General features: G+C 50.8%; 2 protein-coding genes across 5 annotated transcripts; one reads left to right on the top strand and one right to left on the bottom strand.

The window, feature by feature from the left end:
* The first annotated feature begins 44 nt into the window (after positions 1 to 44).
* Positions 45 to 5,929, top strand: rbbp7 (RB binding protein 7, chromatin remodeling factor). Of its 2 annotated transcripts, none has more exons than XM_084667678.1 (12): positions 45 to 215; positions 571 to 715; positions 1,059 to 1,204; positions 2,372 to 2,548; positions 2,712 to 2,827; positions 3,200 to 3,360; positions 3,525 to 3,651; positions 3,873 to 3,950; positions 4,074 to 4,153; positions 4,257 to 4,314; positions 4,829 to 4,939; positions 5,135 to 5,929. In XM_084667678.1, exons 1-12 carry the CDS (start codon positions 200 to 202, stop codon positions 5,201 to 5,203), a joined length of 1,284 nt encoding a protein of 427 aa, XP_084523804.1. In that variant the 5' UTR covers positions 45 to 199; the 3' UTR covers positions 5,204 to 5,929. The 2 variants fall into 2 exon arrangements, with proteins under 2 accessions (XP_084523804.1, XP_084523805.1); XM_084667679.1 differs by having other exon boundaries at positions 47 to 215; positions 4,077 to 4,153.
* A 108-nt stretch (positions 5,930 to 6,037) lies between these two features.
* Positions 6,038 to 14,127, bottom strand: txlng (taxilin gamma). 3 transcript variants are annotated; one of them, XM_084667672.1, is made up of 11 exons: positions 14,019 to 14,127; positions 12,940 to 13,050; positions 12,671 to 12,824; positions 12,417 to 12,508; positions 11,756 to 11,926; positions 10,694 to 11,008; positions 10,340 to 10,459; positions 9,985 to 10,059; positions 9,302 to 9,394; positions 9,074 to 9,169; positions 6,038 to 8,945 (listed from the first exon to the last, which is right to left on the bottom strand). In XM_084667672.1, exons 1-11 carry the CDS (start codon positions 14,064 to 14,066, stop codon positions 8,673 to 8,675), a joined length of 1,548 nt encoding a protein of 515 aa, XP_084523798.1. In that variant the 5' UTR covers positions 14,067 to 14,127; the 3' UTR covers positions 6,038 to 8,672. The 3 variants fall into 3 exon arrangements, with proteins under 3 accessions (XP_084523798.1, XP_084523800.1, XP_084523799.1); XM_084667674.1 differs by having other exon boundaries at positions 10,694 to 10,888; XM_084667673.1 differs by lacking the exon at positions 14,019 to 14,127 and adding an exon at positions 13,723 to 13,940.
* Positions 14,128 to 14,377: the final 250 nt, after the last annotated feature.

Here is a 14,377-nt window from a genome sequence, read left to right as displayed (position 1 = left end):
GCAGTGTTCTGACGCATGCGTTGTCGCTCCTGGATGCGCGCAGAAAAGAAAGAGGGAAACGAGTGTGTTTGCCATCCATGCAATCAGCGGCTAGCCACAGACTATTGTGAATATTATCGTAGAATAGTTTGGTACTTTGCTTTCGGGCATTGTAAGGTAAGGGTGAAACACACTTGAAGTCGCCCCCCGAAGCCTGAACATGGCGGATAAAGAAGGTACCCATCATGCGTTTTTGGGGGTCCAGTTTTCATGCATGCTTTGTGTGCGCACCCGGTTAGCTAGTTAGCTGCTAGCGTAGCGTGTTAGCATACCAGACAGGCCAGCGCTTCCCGCTCCAGTGCGAAGCCTGTTTGCTAGTTAGCTTGGCTCTTGTGCTAACGAGTACTGGGTAGCTGGGAGGCCAACTGGAGGGTTATTCACGAAATGTAACCATAGATCATATTTATTAGCCAGCTAATGTCGATTCACTATGATGAAGAGCAAAACATCCGCTTTAGCGAAAAACTATCCAGCTATTTGACAACAAAAATCTTAAAATCTTAGGCTGTATTCGTTCCCCCCACTTCACAGTGTACGACGATGCGGTGGAGGAACGGGTCATCAACGAGGAGTACAAGATCTGGAAGAAGAACACTCCTTTCCTCTACGACCTGGTCATGACACACGCACTGGAATGGCCCAGTCTCACGGTGCAGTGGCTACCAGACGTCAACCGGTATGTTCTTCTTCCTCCTCCATCATCATCCCCGTCATTAACATGTAGTAGTGTTTCTGGAATCTTTGTGCAAGAAGCTTCTTGTATTGCGACTGCGTGAAAAATGACCCTGTTGAGGTGAAAAGTGTATGTTGTGTATATATTGAGAAACCTTGGCAAGAAAACAGAAAAATGACCCTGTAGTCAGTAGCACAGTCGTAAATAAAGTTACAAAGGGTATGTTTTTAGATTGGCGCAGTGAAGTCACTGCTGTGAAAATGCTAGTGTGTCAGTCAGTGGAAAAAGCAGGTCGTTTGTTTTCATTTGGAGATGGAGTGATGTCATAACTTGCGGTTCTCCTCAGGCCTGAGGGGAAGGACTATGCGGTCCACAGGCTGGTTCTGGGCACACACACATCGGACGAACAGAACCACTTGGTCATCGCCAGCGTGCAGGTGCCCAACGACGACGCCCAGTTTGACGCCTCCCACTACGACAGCGAGAAAGGAGGTGAGAGGAGGCGGCTTGGGAGGAGGGTGCGTCTCGTCTGGGTCAGGGTAGCCTGCTTTCCTCGTCTCCCCTCCACCCTAAGCACTGGCCTAGCAAACCAGGGCTGAGTCTCAAAAGGCTTCTCCTTTCTTCTGTTCTGCCTCAGGAGACCTCATTAGAGGGTTCAGAGGAAAGAGACTTCTCCAATGACGTTTTAAGAAACAAAATGAATATAAATGTATGATTGAACATATACGTGGAGTAGGAAAGATGCCACGGGAGACTGTTGAGATGCACCCATTAAAAAGGAAAGTCGGTTTTAGTGATGTCCAGACGCTGACCTTTGTCTTTTCTATCTTTCCAGCAGGTACGTTGAAAGGGTTGTTGGTCTGACTCTTGCAGACTTGATCTGCCGTAGACCAAGTTTCTGTAGGTGAGGGTTGGTGGACTTGCTTCCTGTAGGAGGACTGTGCAGACCTTAATTCGGTGACTGGTAGGGTTTGCCTATGGGTACATTCAAATGACAATCTCCAGTAAACAGTCTCGAAAATTGATCGAAAGAGTTCTGATGCCGTAGTGTATGTGGATGTTGTTGGAAGCAGGGTCTTTTTTGCAAACATAGCAATTTTGGCTCGAGTGTGAAAGGATTCTAAGCCCCCCCCCCCAAAACACACAAGCTGTCTGACTACAGTCGTGCCCATACGTTTTGGCAATGACAAATGTTGTGTTTTGCAAAGTTTGCTGGTTCCGTATTTGAGGAAAAAATGTTTTCACGTTTCTATAGAATACTGAAATACAATAAGGCACATTTCATATTTTTTTAAAGCTTTTGGGGGGGTGAAAATGTTCAATATATGCAAATAGTCCCCTCTTTTACAGGAGTCAATCTGCTCTTAAAATCCAGTCAGAATGATAGTGATTTCACCTGGCTAGAACTAGTTCACACTTTCCCCTGTGCTGATGATATGACTTACTGAAATGATGTTAGCCGTCATTTTACGCCCAGCAAGCTTTGCAAACACAAAATGTATGTCACTCCCAATACTTTTGGCCACGACTGTACTGCCGAGAGGTAGGTAGACAGACAGACATGTAGTCCGTCCAATCATTGCATTCGGTCCGAACGTTGTCCAATCACAAAGTCGTTTAGCCCCTAAAAGTCAGCCTAGCTGATCAGAGTCTCTGTCCCAGAGTTTGGAGGCTTCGGCTCGGTGAGCGGGAAGATAGAGATCGAGATCAAGATCAACCACGAGGGCGAGGTGAACCGGGCCCGCTACATGCCCCAGAACCCCTGCATCATCGCCACCAAGACCCCCACCTCGGACGTGCTGGTGTTTGACTACACCAAGCACCCCTCCAAACCTGGTGGGTCTCTCCGCCAAAGGCACACAAACACAGCAGTTAACACAAACGCACCAGGCAAACCAGTCAAATGGGTTGGTTTGACCTCTCTCTCTCTCTTTGTCTCTCTCTCTGTCTGTCTGTCTCTCTCTCTGTCTCTCTCTCTCTCTGTGTGTCTCTCTCTCAGACCCCAGTGGCGAGTGCAGCCCAGACCTGAGGCTTCGAGGCCACCAGAAGGAAGGCTACGGCCTCTCCTGGAACCCCAACCTCAGTGGCAACCTGCTCAGCGCCTCTGACGACCATGTGAGTCTTCAGCCTTGAGCCCAGCCGGCAACACTGTTCTACCCTCTTCTATGCCAACACTAACACTACCCTGCCTGCCTCTATACTAACAGTTCCCTCCTCTATACTAAAACTAACTCTCCCCTGCCCGCCTCTATACTAACACACTACCCTGCCCTTCTTTATACCAACACCACCCTGCCCTCCTCTATACTAACCCTCCCCTGCCCTCCTCTATACTAACCCTCCCCTCTGTACTAACTACCCTCCTCTTTACTAACACTACCCTGCCCTCCTCAACACCATACCCTCCTCAACACCATACCCTCTAAGAAGAGCCATGAATGAATGGCCTCCAGAGCATGTAAGTTGACGTGTGTGTGCCTCCTCCAGACCATCTGTCTGTGGGACATCGGGGCGGGGCCCAAGGAGGGCAAGATCGTGGACGCCAAGACCATCTTCACGGGCCACACGGCCGTGGTGGAGGACGTGTCCTGGCACCTGCTGCACGAGTCCCTGTTTGGCTCGGTGGCCGACGACCAGAAGCTCATGATGTGAGTCGCGTTAGCCGCCCGCGTCGCCTCCTTCGCGGTGCCGTTTCCCCGACCCGTAGCTTTGATGGTAGCGGTTTCACGGAGGTTGTCCTCGGCTAAATTGCAGGGTGACCGCTCCTCCCTCGACCTCTTCTCACCGCCCACTGTCACCCCCCTTCCCTCAGCTGGGACACGCGCTCCAACAACACCTCCAAGCCCAGCCATGCCGTGGACGCCCACACTGCCGAGGTCAACTGCCTGTCCTTCAACCCCTACAGCGAGTTCATCCTGGCCACTGGCTCAGCTGACAAGGTACACGTTCCCCGCTCTTCTCTCTCCCTCTCGGAAGACCGCTTGCCTCCAATGTCCGCTCCCCCCCCCCCCCCCCCTTCACTAGACCTGCTGCTGCGTGTCTGCGTTGTTGGGAACTTCTGCTCCACACGCAGCGCAGCTCTACGCGGACGTGCCGTGGTAACATCCTGTCTCTCCTCTCGTCCCGCTTCCCTCCTCCCCTCTGGCGTCCCTCTTGTCAGACCGTGGCCCTGTGGGATCTGAGGAACCTCAAGCTGAAGCTCCACTCCTTCGAGTCCCACAAGGACGAGATCTTCCAGGTAATACTCAAAGAACGGCAAACTCTCGCCTCCCATCTCGCGCGTCGATGCCGTGTGTGTGTGTTCGTGTGTGATGGAGGTCTGGAGTTTATTGCACTGACAGTGATTTACTGACCTCTAATGCAGGTGCAATGGTCGCCTCACAACGAGACCATTCTGGCCTCCAGTGGTACCGACCGCAGACTCAACGTGTGGGACCTCAGGTACACAGCCACTCCTCGCAGCCCTGCCGACGGCCTCCTACCATCTCAAACTGCAGGCCCTTAAAGTGCGTGTGTGTGTGTGCATGTGTGTGTCTTTTCACAGTAAAATAGGAGAGGAGCAATCTGCTGAGGATGCAGAGGATGGACCGCCAGAACTTCTGGTGAGTGAATTAAAACCCCAGGCCTTCACACAGAGCTAGACCCAGTCCTAGACCTTCACACCATGCAAGACCCAGTCCTAGACCTCCACACAGAGCTAGACCCAGTCCTAGACCTCCACACAGAGCTAGACCCAGTCCTAGACATCCACACAGAGCAAGACCCAGTCCTAGACCTTCACACCATGCTAGACCCAGTCCTAGACCTCCACACAGAGCTAGACCCAGTCCTAGACCTCCACACAGAGCTAGACCCAGTCCTAGACCTCCACACAGAGCTAGACCCAGTCCTAGACCTCCACACAGAGCTAGACCCAGTCCTAGACCTCCACACAGAGCTAGACCCAGTCCTAGACCTCCACACAGAGCTAGACCCAGTTCTAGACCTCCACACAGAGCTAGTCCTAGACAAACCACTAGCCTTCATACACGGTGGAACCAGAAGAAGTGTAACGACCACCAACTTGCATGACCCAGTGACCTCTTGGCTCACCCCTCCTGCGTATCCCTCCACCAGTTCATCCACGGAGGTCACACGGCCAAGATCTCCGACTTCTCCTGGAACCCCAACGAGCCCTGGGTCATCTGCTCCGTCTCCGAGGACAACATCATGCAGGTTTGGCAGATGGTAAGCAAACCCTGTTGCTTCCTGGGGAAAGGGGAAGGCTGCCGTCACCGTTCTGTGCAGAGGAAGACGCGTTGGCCCACTTCAGAGGCCAAGTCGATCGTGGCGGTCGTAGGAAGCCATGTTGCGACTGCTCTCAGCTCCCTGTTCACGCTGTATCCCCCCCCCCCCCCCCCCCCCCACTCTGTCTCCATACAGGCTGAGAACATCTACAATGATGAAGAGCCAGACACCCCTGCTTCAGAGCTGGAGGGACAGGGCTCGTAACCCCCCACCACCACCTCTCAAGCCCTTGGTCCTGGGCACCACCACCCCCCCCCCCCTCCTCCCCATGCATCTCTTCACCTGAACAGAGGAAGAACGCCCCCCCCCCCCCCCCCCCAGGACCTGGCATGGATTGGATGGATGGCTCAAAGGGTTCAGCCGACCGAAGCTTCTGCCATCCAGCTCACCTGTATTCTTCTGATCTACAAGTGTCAAGGGGAAAGAGGACACTGGTTGACACAAATTCCCCTAGTGTGTCTATTAAATGAAATATAGTTTGGACCTTTTTTAGATCTGCATCAGGTTGACTGTCATTCCCCCTTCTGTACAGTATGACCCCATGGTTAGCCTCCGTCGTTACCTGACATTGAAGATCGTTTAGTTTTTTTTTTTTTATATCAATGAGGTTCTCTGATGAAGTCAGCCCTAATGAGCAGGTACACTTGAAGCTCAACATCTGAACAGGTCTGTAGTAAGAGGGTTGTCCTAATCCGAGGAGGCAACCTCATGAGTGGATCCTCCTGTCTCCTTCAACCGATGCACTTGTGTGACACGTGCCCTCCTTCACCCTGCTCAAAGTGGTCAAACTGGGATCCCAACGGCCCGTGTGTCTGGTGATGTAACCGCGGCAACTCTGCAACATTCTCATCCTCCTCGGATTCCTTTGTTTTGTGTATGAACGTGACCCGACGTGTACTTGCAATAAAGCATTTTTGTAACTTTTACAAAGCACACGACTTTCCGTTTCTTATAACGTACGACCCCACGTTTTTGCCCGCGTTTGGCCACACAGTCAGTCTTTGCAAGAATTCAAGAAGGACACCAGCTTTCGAAATGTCACTTTAAATTCTACAAAATGTATTTTTTATTGAAAAATCGAGATGCAGCTTTAAGAACATTTGACAATCTCAGAATAAGGGGAATGTTGGGCTTCTGTCTTTGTAAAAAATACATCTCTGAAGTGTCCCAGGGCCTGGTTCCTCATTCACAGTCCCTCACCTGCAGAGGTAGATATCTAACGTCACCTGAGTCCAACTGTGGCAGAGCCAAAGAAACAGCAACACACACACCCATACACACACCACCCAGAGTAGCAACATGTCCTCACACACACACACACAGGATGGAGTGAAACCATGGCCATTGGATGACCTGCTTCATTGATCCCATCCCAGTTCATCGTCATGGGGATTACCCTGTTAAGGTAGGGATGGACCAGGTTGAAACTAAACAGTGCTGTTGATATACAAGTGAGGATACCACCTTCAATATCTTAAGTTTTGGACCCTGGACCACCTTAAGTTCACAATGTCGCATACTGACCACTCATTGCAGGCTGGGGTAGGGGGGCTGACAGTTCCTGCTGAACCGCACAAACCACCGCTCAATGTTTTTGTCAGTTGACTTAACCCCAAGCTACTGGTCGGGAACTGGTCCATTAAACCACCTCCCTCCTTAGAGTGACAGAATCTCAGTGGCGTTAGCGACGACAGACACACTCCTGACAGCGAAGCTTGTGACGAGTGCGTCTGGTGAAAACACTGGAACATGGCTCCAGTCATTCCTTATATGGTCGTAAATTCCACCCTGTACTCAATGAAGGTCAAAGGTCAGGGTGTCTAAAGAGGAGGCCGAGACCTAAACAATCATGTTTGAGGGTGCGCTTGATTTGGAACAGCCTAGCACACCATGGAGGATGCGTTCATTGGAATGGTTTAAAAAAAAAAAAAAAACAGGCATTAAAAGTGGGAAAATGTGTCCAACAAGGGGTTCCAGGTGTGGCAAATCAAGTGCACCATAGGGATTGGCAAGGCAAGTGTTCTACATTCATCAGTTCATCCACACTGGCTCACGTGGTCAGGGTGATATTACCCTGGACAAGCAACAGATCAGATGGGATTACATATTGTACTGATATTCATCAATCACAGACGAGTGCGGTTTACAAAAGGGGAAGAAATAATCACATTCGGTTTCGTGTTCTCGCTCCAGTATAGAATGCATCAAAACAACACAAGTCTCCTTTTAGATCCAAACGAAAAACACATGTTTGTCGTCTACGTGTCTCCTTGGAGATGAGACCTCGGTTTCTCTGTTGACCAAAGTGGGAAAGAATGCGGTGATGACAAATTGAAGCCTGCTTCCTTTAGAACGCAGAGCCCATATTAGAAGCTTGGGTTCACATAGGGAGCCTCAATGACATTGCATCCTATAATAGCAATAAGTGTTGATTGGTCCATTTATGGCACATGGCCTTAGATAAGTCACTAAGATTTGGCCCAGTCCCCAGAACCCAAAGTGTATACTGTAGACCTGAACAACTAGTGGGTGAAGAGGAAAAGCTCGAGGTCGGTCCTCTTTCAAATAACACAAGACGGCCAACTGACAAGACGCTAGCAAGAGTTGTAGTCACAACTGGTTGACTACTCTGCAGCCACTTCCTCCCATCCATCCTCCCTCCCTCCCTCCATCTCAGACGTAACATAATTGGACAGGTGAAAGCATGTGCCCTTCTCCACAGCTGCCCAGAGCCAGACTCTCCTAGGAAGTAAGGACCCAATCAAGGAATGGGGGCAGGTATGAGGGGGAGGGAGGAAGGAAGGAAGGCTGAAAAGAGCCATTAGAAGGTAACCGAGAAGGACAGACTTGCAGACATGTATGTGCTGGGAATCATCATAGCAGCCTTGTCAAAGAGGAACTTTAGCCCTTAAAAAATCTGTTAATAATAGACCACCTCCAGCCCACCCTCATGCCCCTCCCCCGAACAGCCACGGCCCAGTCCTACTCTTTTCTATGCTACAGACCAGAGAGCAGCCCATAATGCCCCGATTTCTCGGTCCCTTCGGTTACGCGCACGTGACCGAGCCACACATGGCGAGGCATCCCAGCAGCTGCGTCCGACAGGAGAGCACAGAGAAGGACTCATCAATCAGGTGGAACGGGGGAAGAGACGTCGAGAGCCGAGAGGGGAACACAAAGTTGGAAATGAAATTAACGACAGGAAAAAAAAAAGAAGAAAAAAAAAAAAAACGACTTTATACAGACCCAACTCTGACACCTCCTCCCTTTGAGTGAAGGAAGGAAGTACAGTAAGTACGGCTGTGGTAAAACAAAAACAAATAAATGCTAAGTACCAAGACCTGTCCGCAAAGCCAGAAGCTCTCCCCGCACGCAGTCAGAGGTCAGAGCAGGGGGCAGCAGTACTGGCAGAAGAATCATCAATGCAATCATCTCTTTAATCTGAACTATTACACACAAAATAAACACCGGGTGGGAGGGCCCAGCTTCCCAGACAGATGGGGGGGGGAAGCCTAGCCCAGTCCTGGACTAAACTGATCTCCCCCATGAAGGCTGTTCTTCACATGAAGGGGCCGTTGAGGAGGAGGTGAGGTGAGGTCTGTGTTTGGGATGAAGACCCTCGAGGGATAGTCCCAGGGAGGGGATCAGGGGGAGCAGGCCCAGCCTGCCCTGTTCAGTCCTCGGGCTGGGCGGCTTCATCTGGACCCATCTCGGCTGTGGAGGAAGCCTGGACCTCCGTTCTCTCACACCCGCCCGCCGCCGCCCCTCCTTCCCCAGCAGAGGGCTCTCCGTCCTCGGGTTCGGGAGGGGCCATGCAGGGGGGTTCCTGGAGCAGGCCCAGTTTGTTGTCGAGGTCGTTGCGCTCCTTCTGCAGGGCCCGGCACAGCTTCTCCAGGCGTTCCAGCTTCCCCTGCAGAGCCTTGTAGTGGGTGTCCTTCAGGGTCTTCTACAGGGAAGCAAATGCCAGGATGACATCAGTTTCACCGTGGCACCCCCCCCCCCCCCCACCACCTTTAGCAAGAACTACATTTCCCAGGAGGGCCGCATGGTGTCAGCCAAACTACGTTTCCCTACCTCCTCAGCCATCTGCAGCAAGGCCTGGTTGTTGGTCTCCCACTTGGTCCTCCACTGTGTTGTCTCCTTTTCCAGCTTCTTGATCTTCTTGGTCATCTGAGGAGAACAGCAACAGAAGAAAGGGGGGGGTGGGGGGTTTGGGAAGGAAGAAGAAGAAGACTTTTCCGGTCAATTCCAAACAATTATAAATATTAAAAGAAGTACACACCGAATCAAAAGACTTCCTACCTTTTCCATCTCCTGTCTGAAGGTTGTGAACACCTCATTGCTCTTGGCCAGCGTGGTTTGGAACTCCTCAAACTTGTCCATGTACAGAGACAGCTGTAACACAGACATTATCCTCCATCAGGCTAAACAAGATTCATATCAAATCGATTCATCCCGCAGAACTTTAATGAACTGAACCTGTATGTAGTATGTGTAGCTGTCAGAATGACCCTGGTTTTAGGTGTCGACGTGAGCAGACACCTAAGCAGAATCAAAGCCTTGAACAAAGTCTGAATCAGACCAGGGCTGAATCAGACCAGGGCTGAATCAGACCAGGGCTGAATCAGACCAGGGCTGAATCAGACCAGGGCTGAATCAGACCAGGGCTGAATCAGACCAGGGCTGAATCAGACCAGGGCTGAATCAGACCAGGGCTGAATCAGACCAGGGCTGAATCAGACCAGGGCTGAATCAGACCAGGGCTGAATCAGACCAGGGCTGAATCAGACCAGGGCTGAATCAGACCAGGGCTGAATCAGACCAGGGCTGAATCAGACCAGGGCTGAATCAGACCAGGGCTGAATCAGACCAGGGCTGAATCAGACCAGGGCTGAATCAGACCAGGGCTGAATCAGACCAGGGCTGAATCCCACTCCCTGGTTCAGGTCTGCTGTGGAGAGTTGTCCCCAGGCCCGGCTGCACACCTGCTGTTTGAGCTGGGTCTCCTGCTCCTTCATCATCTCACACTTGTGTCTCGACTCCGCTGCGTCCTTCAGCAGCTGTGGGAGACAACAGGCCAAGTTTCATTTTCTTGTTGTTTTTCCCTGTTGGGGCTGCTCATTTTCCCATTATATATATTTTATGTAAACAGCGTATTATAGGGAAGAAAAAGAATCTCAACTCATAGACCCCTTTGTCGGTAATTGCATTTTGGGGGTCATTAGATGGAAGTAAGGAGTCAGTTAGTACATGATGTGGCACAGTCCTACAGACTGGGGCGCTCGAGCGAGTGAGCTCGTGATGCGGGCCTGGGCCCAGGCCTGGGTCGGGCTGACTCACAAAGTCTCGCTCTCTCTGCTGCCTCTCCTCCACCTCCCTCATCAGGTCTGCAGTCCTCTGGAGCTTCGCATCCACCAGCTGCTGCTGCAGCTCCTTGTGCTTGAACACCTTGTCAATGTGCTGAGGGCAGACGAGACAGGCAGTCAGACGCAGGCAGTCAGACAGGCAGACAGACAGAGGCAGTCAGTCAGGCAGTCAGAAACAAAAAACACCATCTCAACAGACAAGGGAACTAAGAGGCTAGGGCACAAGGAGGAGGTGTTTTGGCATCAAAATACAGAAATCCCACACAACCCATCGGCCCCCTCAAGACACGTGCGCCGCAACGCAAGCCGCGCCGGCGCCCCTGCATACCTCCTCCCGGAGTTCGTACTGCTCGATGAGCTTCTTGAGCTTCTCCGCCAGCTCCATGTTCTCCTGGCGCAGCTTGGTGTTGTGGGCGTTGTGCTGCTCCATCTGGACCTCGATCTCGCTCAGCGTCATCTGGAAGTGCAGCGTGGCCTCCCGTCGCCTCTCCTCGTACTCGCGAGAGCGCTGGGTGTTCTCCTCCTGGGTGACGCGCAACAAAGCCTCCCGGTCACAACCCCGCACCCTCACGGCGTCCACTACTCCGGGCTCCTCGAGGGCCGCCGTCCTGCGTGTTGTTGACGTTTCCCCGCTCCGACACACCTGATTCAATTAAATGGGTCGTTGTAACGTCCCTTCATTCGAATCAGGTGTGCTGGAGCGGGGAAACATCTCAAACATGCAGGACGGCGGCCCTCGAGGACCAGGATTCGACACCCCTGCTCTAATGTATTGGCTCAACCTGTGATGACCAACTGGGAAACTATTTGACAAATGATAACCTAGAACTTTCGACTAGCTAGTGCCTTCGATGTCTTGTTTGTTTCCTATGCTAACCAGGTTGATGTTTAATTCTTTGAAACATGACCAACTCAATACATGCATGACTGAACAGTTGGGGTGGAACAATATATCGTGGAACAATAAATCGAAATTATTTTTGTTAACAATATGTATCGTAGAGTTATGGCAATATTTTTACAATATGACGTCCGTTTGATCCTATTGGTTGAGCTACTCTGCACCTGCTGCGTCATGCGTGCATTCATTGCATTCACAGAAATCACTTGAACTGAGTTAACAAAAATGTACAACAATTATTGAAAATGTTTCATGTTTTGGAGAGAAAAAAAATCTGTAAAATGTTGTTCAAAATATTGTGATACGTATTGTACACCCAGTATCGTGATACGTATCGCATCGTGAGCTGAGTGTATGGTTACACCCCTACTGAACAGCACACGAAACTCCCGTTTCTCCAGCGACCGACTACAGAAGCATGCTTCCATTTTAACAACCGACGAGCTATGAGACAAGGAACCAGCTTGCGAGCCGACAAAACCGACCCACCTTCAGGGTTTTGTTGTGTCTCTGCAGCTCTCGACACAGACTCTCCAGCTTGCTGCGAGCCAGGATGGCTTTGCTGTGCTCCCCCTGGAGGTGGACCTTCTCCTTGACGACCTGAGACTGCTTCTTCTGGAGCGCCTTCGCCTGCTTCTGCACGCTGCGGCTCTCCTCCAGCTGTGGACGACGGTCGAGGGTTCGACCGCGCCGTCGGATCACAGGGGTCAACCGAAACACATTTTTGTTCTTAGCTTACCATAACGGGTGTACAGGACAGCCAGCGCTAGGAAGTCGCTTGACACTTTGTGTGGATGGAGGCTATCACAGTGTCATAACTGAGGGAAGGCCCAGAGTCTCTCTCTCTCTCTCTCTCTCTCTCTCTCTCTCGCTCTCTCTCTCTCGCTCTCTCTCTCTCGCTCTCTCTCTCTCGCTCTCTCTCTCTCGCTCTCTCTCTCTCTCGCTCTCTCTCTCTCTCTCTCTCTCTCGCTCTCTCTCTCTGGCTCTCTCTCTCTCGCTCTCTCTCGCTCTCTCTCTCGCTCTCTCTCTCGCCCTCTCTCTCGCCCTCTCTCTCGCCCTCTCTCTCGCCCTCTCTCTCGCCCTCTCTCTCGCCCTCTCTCTCGCCCTCTCTCTCGCCCTCTCTCTCGCTCTCTCTCTCAGGTCTACTCACCAGGTCAGCATACTTTTTACACAAGGCAGCCAACTTCTCTTCTGGAGATGCCAGGGTGTTGAGGGCCTGCATCAGCAGCAGAACCTCTTTACCTGTGCACACAGCACGACAACATTGCAAACACATTACAGCTGGCTGGGAGTGGGCTGTAGAGTGTGGCCATGAACGAAAGACTTCCCTTAACATTACGGACATCGACATGGCTTGCTGCAAGTGAGGAATGGTAACAATTCATTGTCAATTTAGGATCCTACCTAATCCCTTTGGTTCCTTCTTGCATTTGGTGCCACCTCCTGGGTCCAGATCGGGGTTGTTGGGGTCCAAGAAGCTGTCCTCCCTCCCAGGGGTGCTCCCTCTCAGCCCGTCCCCGCAGGTGACCCCCACCAGCCCAAACACACCCACATCCTCCTGGGGGGTCGGAGGAGAGAGGGGGCGATGACAGGACAACCAAGAGAACGTGTGAAAGGGATAGCAAATCAAGCCATTTCAAATAGGATTGGAACTGGGTCTCTGGGCTGTTTACCTGGCTGGGGCTGTCTAGATCGGAAGGTGTGTCGCTACCGCCTACCAAGCCTCTGGTGGCCACTTCGATCCCACACACACCTGGGCTCTCCATCGCGCTTCTACTACCAGACTAAGAGTACGACATAGAAATGGGAGGGGGGGGGGGGGGGGGGGGGGAGTCCAAGCTTAGGCACTCGCACCAATAATCAAGTTTGGCTGTTGCATCTAAACACGCGGACTGCTGAGTCGCAGCTTATGTGAAATCACAGCCTGGTTTGACCCACAATCAAATCTGGAGAGGATTACCACGTGCTTGAATGTAGCGAGTACACACTGGGCCACATGGGACCCTGTATAACGAGTAACATATACACATACAAACATGCGAAAACGAAATATGGTAACCTATTTTAATGCATTTCATATCGTTAACTGTCTGCCTAGAAAGACATGAACGTCAACCCGCATAGTTTTAACACTTGCTCACACCGCGGAAGTAGGTGAAAACACACGCACATGACAAAAGTGACATTTAGCAAGATACACATCCATAGATTGCTAGTTGGCTTAATAACTCAAGCATTGGTCATTACAACAGAAGGACAGCCTCATACAAATACACTGACACCACTTAAACACTGAGCTAAACGTTCAAACTAGCTTACTAGCTAGTGCTAAGTTAGCTAGCCAACCTGCTAACACAATTGAATCATGAATCTGAACACCTAGCTCCGTTAGTGGCTACTGTGATGCCAATTAAACGGATACTAGTATCCTAAATAATTATTCCAAGTGTGACTACCTGGTATGACAACAGGTTGAAACCAACAACGGATCAACGCGATGGCAGTCACGCTAGTTCCAGTGTGCTGGGGCTGATGATGTACCAAGCCTGTTACGCACACTTAGCTAGCTCACAACCTGTCAGGCTAGCTGGTTCGGCTAGCTTGCAACTTCCTTCGCAACGGTTTTAAACTCTAAACGCTTGTCTTCGACTCACAATGAGGTCTAACATCAATGTAGGAAGTACCATAGGGGTTTGTAACACGTTTCAAACACTCCAACAAGTCAAACTGCGATGAAGTTTCACAGATGTACCTGGTTGTTTTCACTGTCAGTGTCTCTCGCACCCGAATGTGTCGCCATGATGTGACGCAATATACGATTGAAGGTACTTCATTGACAAGCTAAACCTGTGGCGCAAGTTCCAGAGAGCAAAACAAATTTAAAAGTGCACATTAAAGACTTTTTCTCGTTTATCTGAGTATACATAACTGGTATATAAGCTTCGTACAAGGCTTGTTGTATGTTACTACATACATGTTCGGTGATGGCTCATCTCTGCACTGATCTGTGTAAGCTTTAATATCGTAACTACAGATTTTAAAAATTAATGGAAACAAATATGCAACACATTGTGAGAGAAATACATATTTATTTGGAAAAACTGCAGACAG

Source organism: Hypomesus nipponensis, chromosome 12 (genome assembly GCF_054491055.1).
Source record: "Hypomesus nipponensis isolate SF chromosome 12, ASM5449105v1, whole genome shotgun sequence".
NCBI classification, from domain to species: domain Eukaryota; kingdom Metazoa; phylum Chordata; class Actinopteri; order Osmeriformes; family Osmeridae; genus Hypomesus; species Hypomesus nipponensis.
The sequence above is the reverse complement of the archived record's forward strand: the minus strand, read 5'-3'. Positions and strand labels throughout refer to the sequence as shown.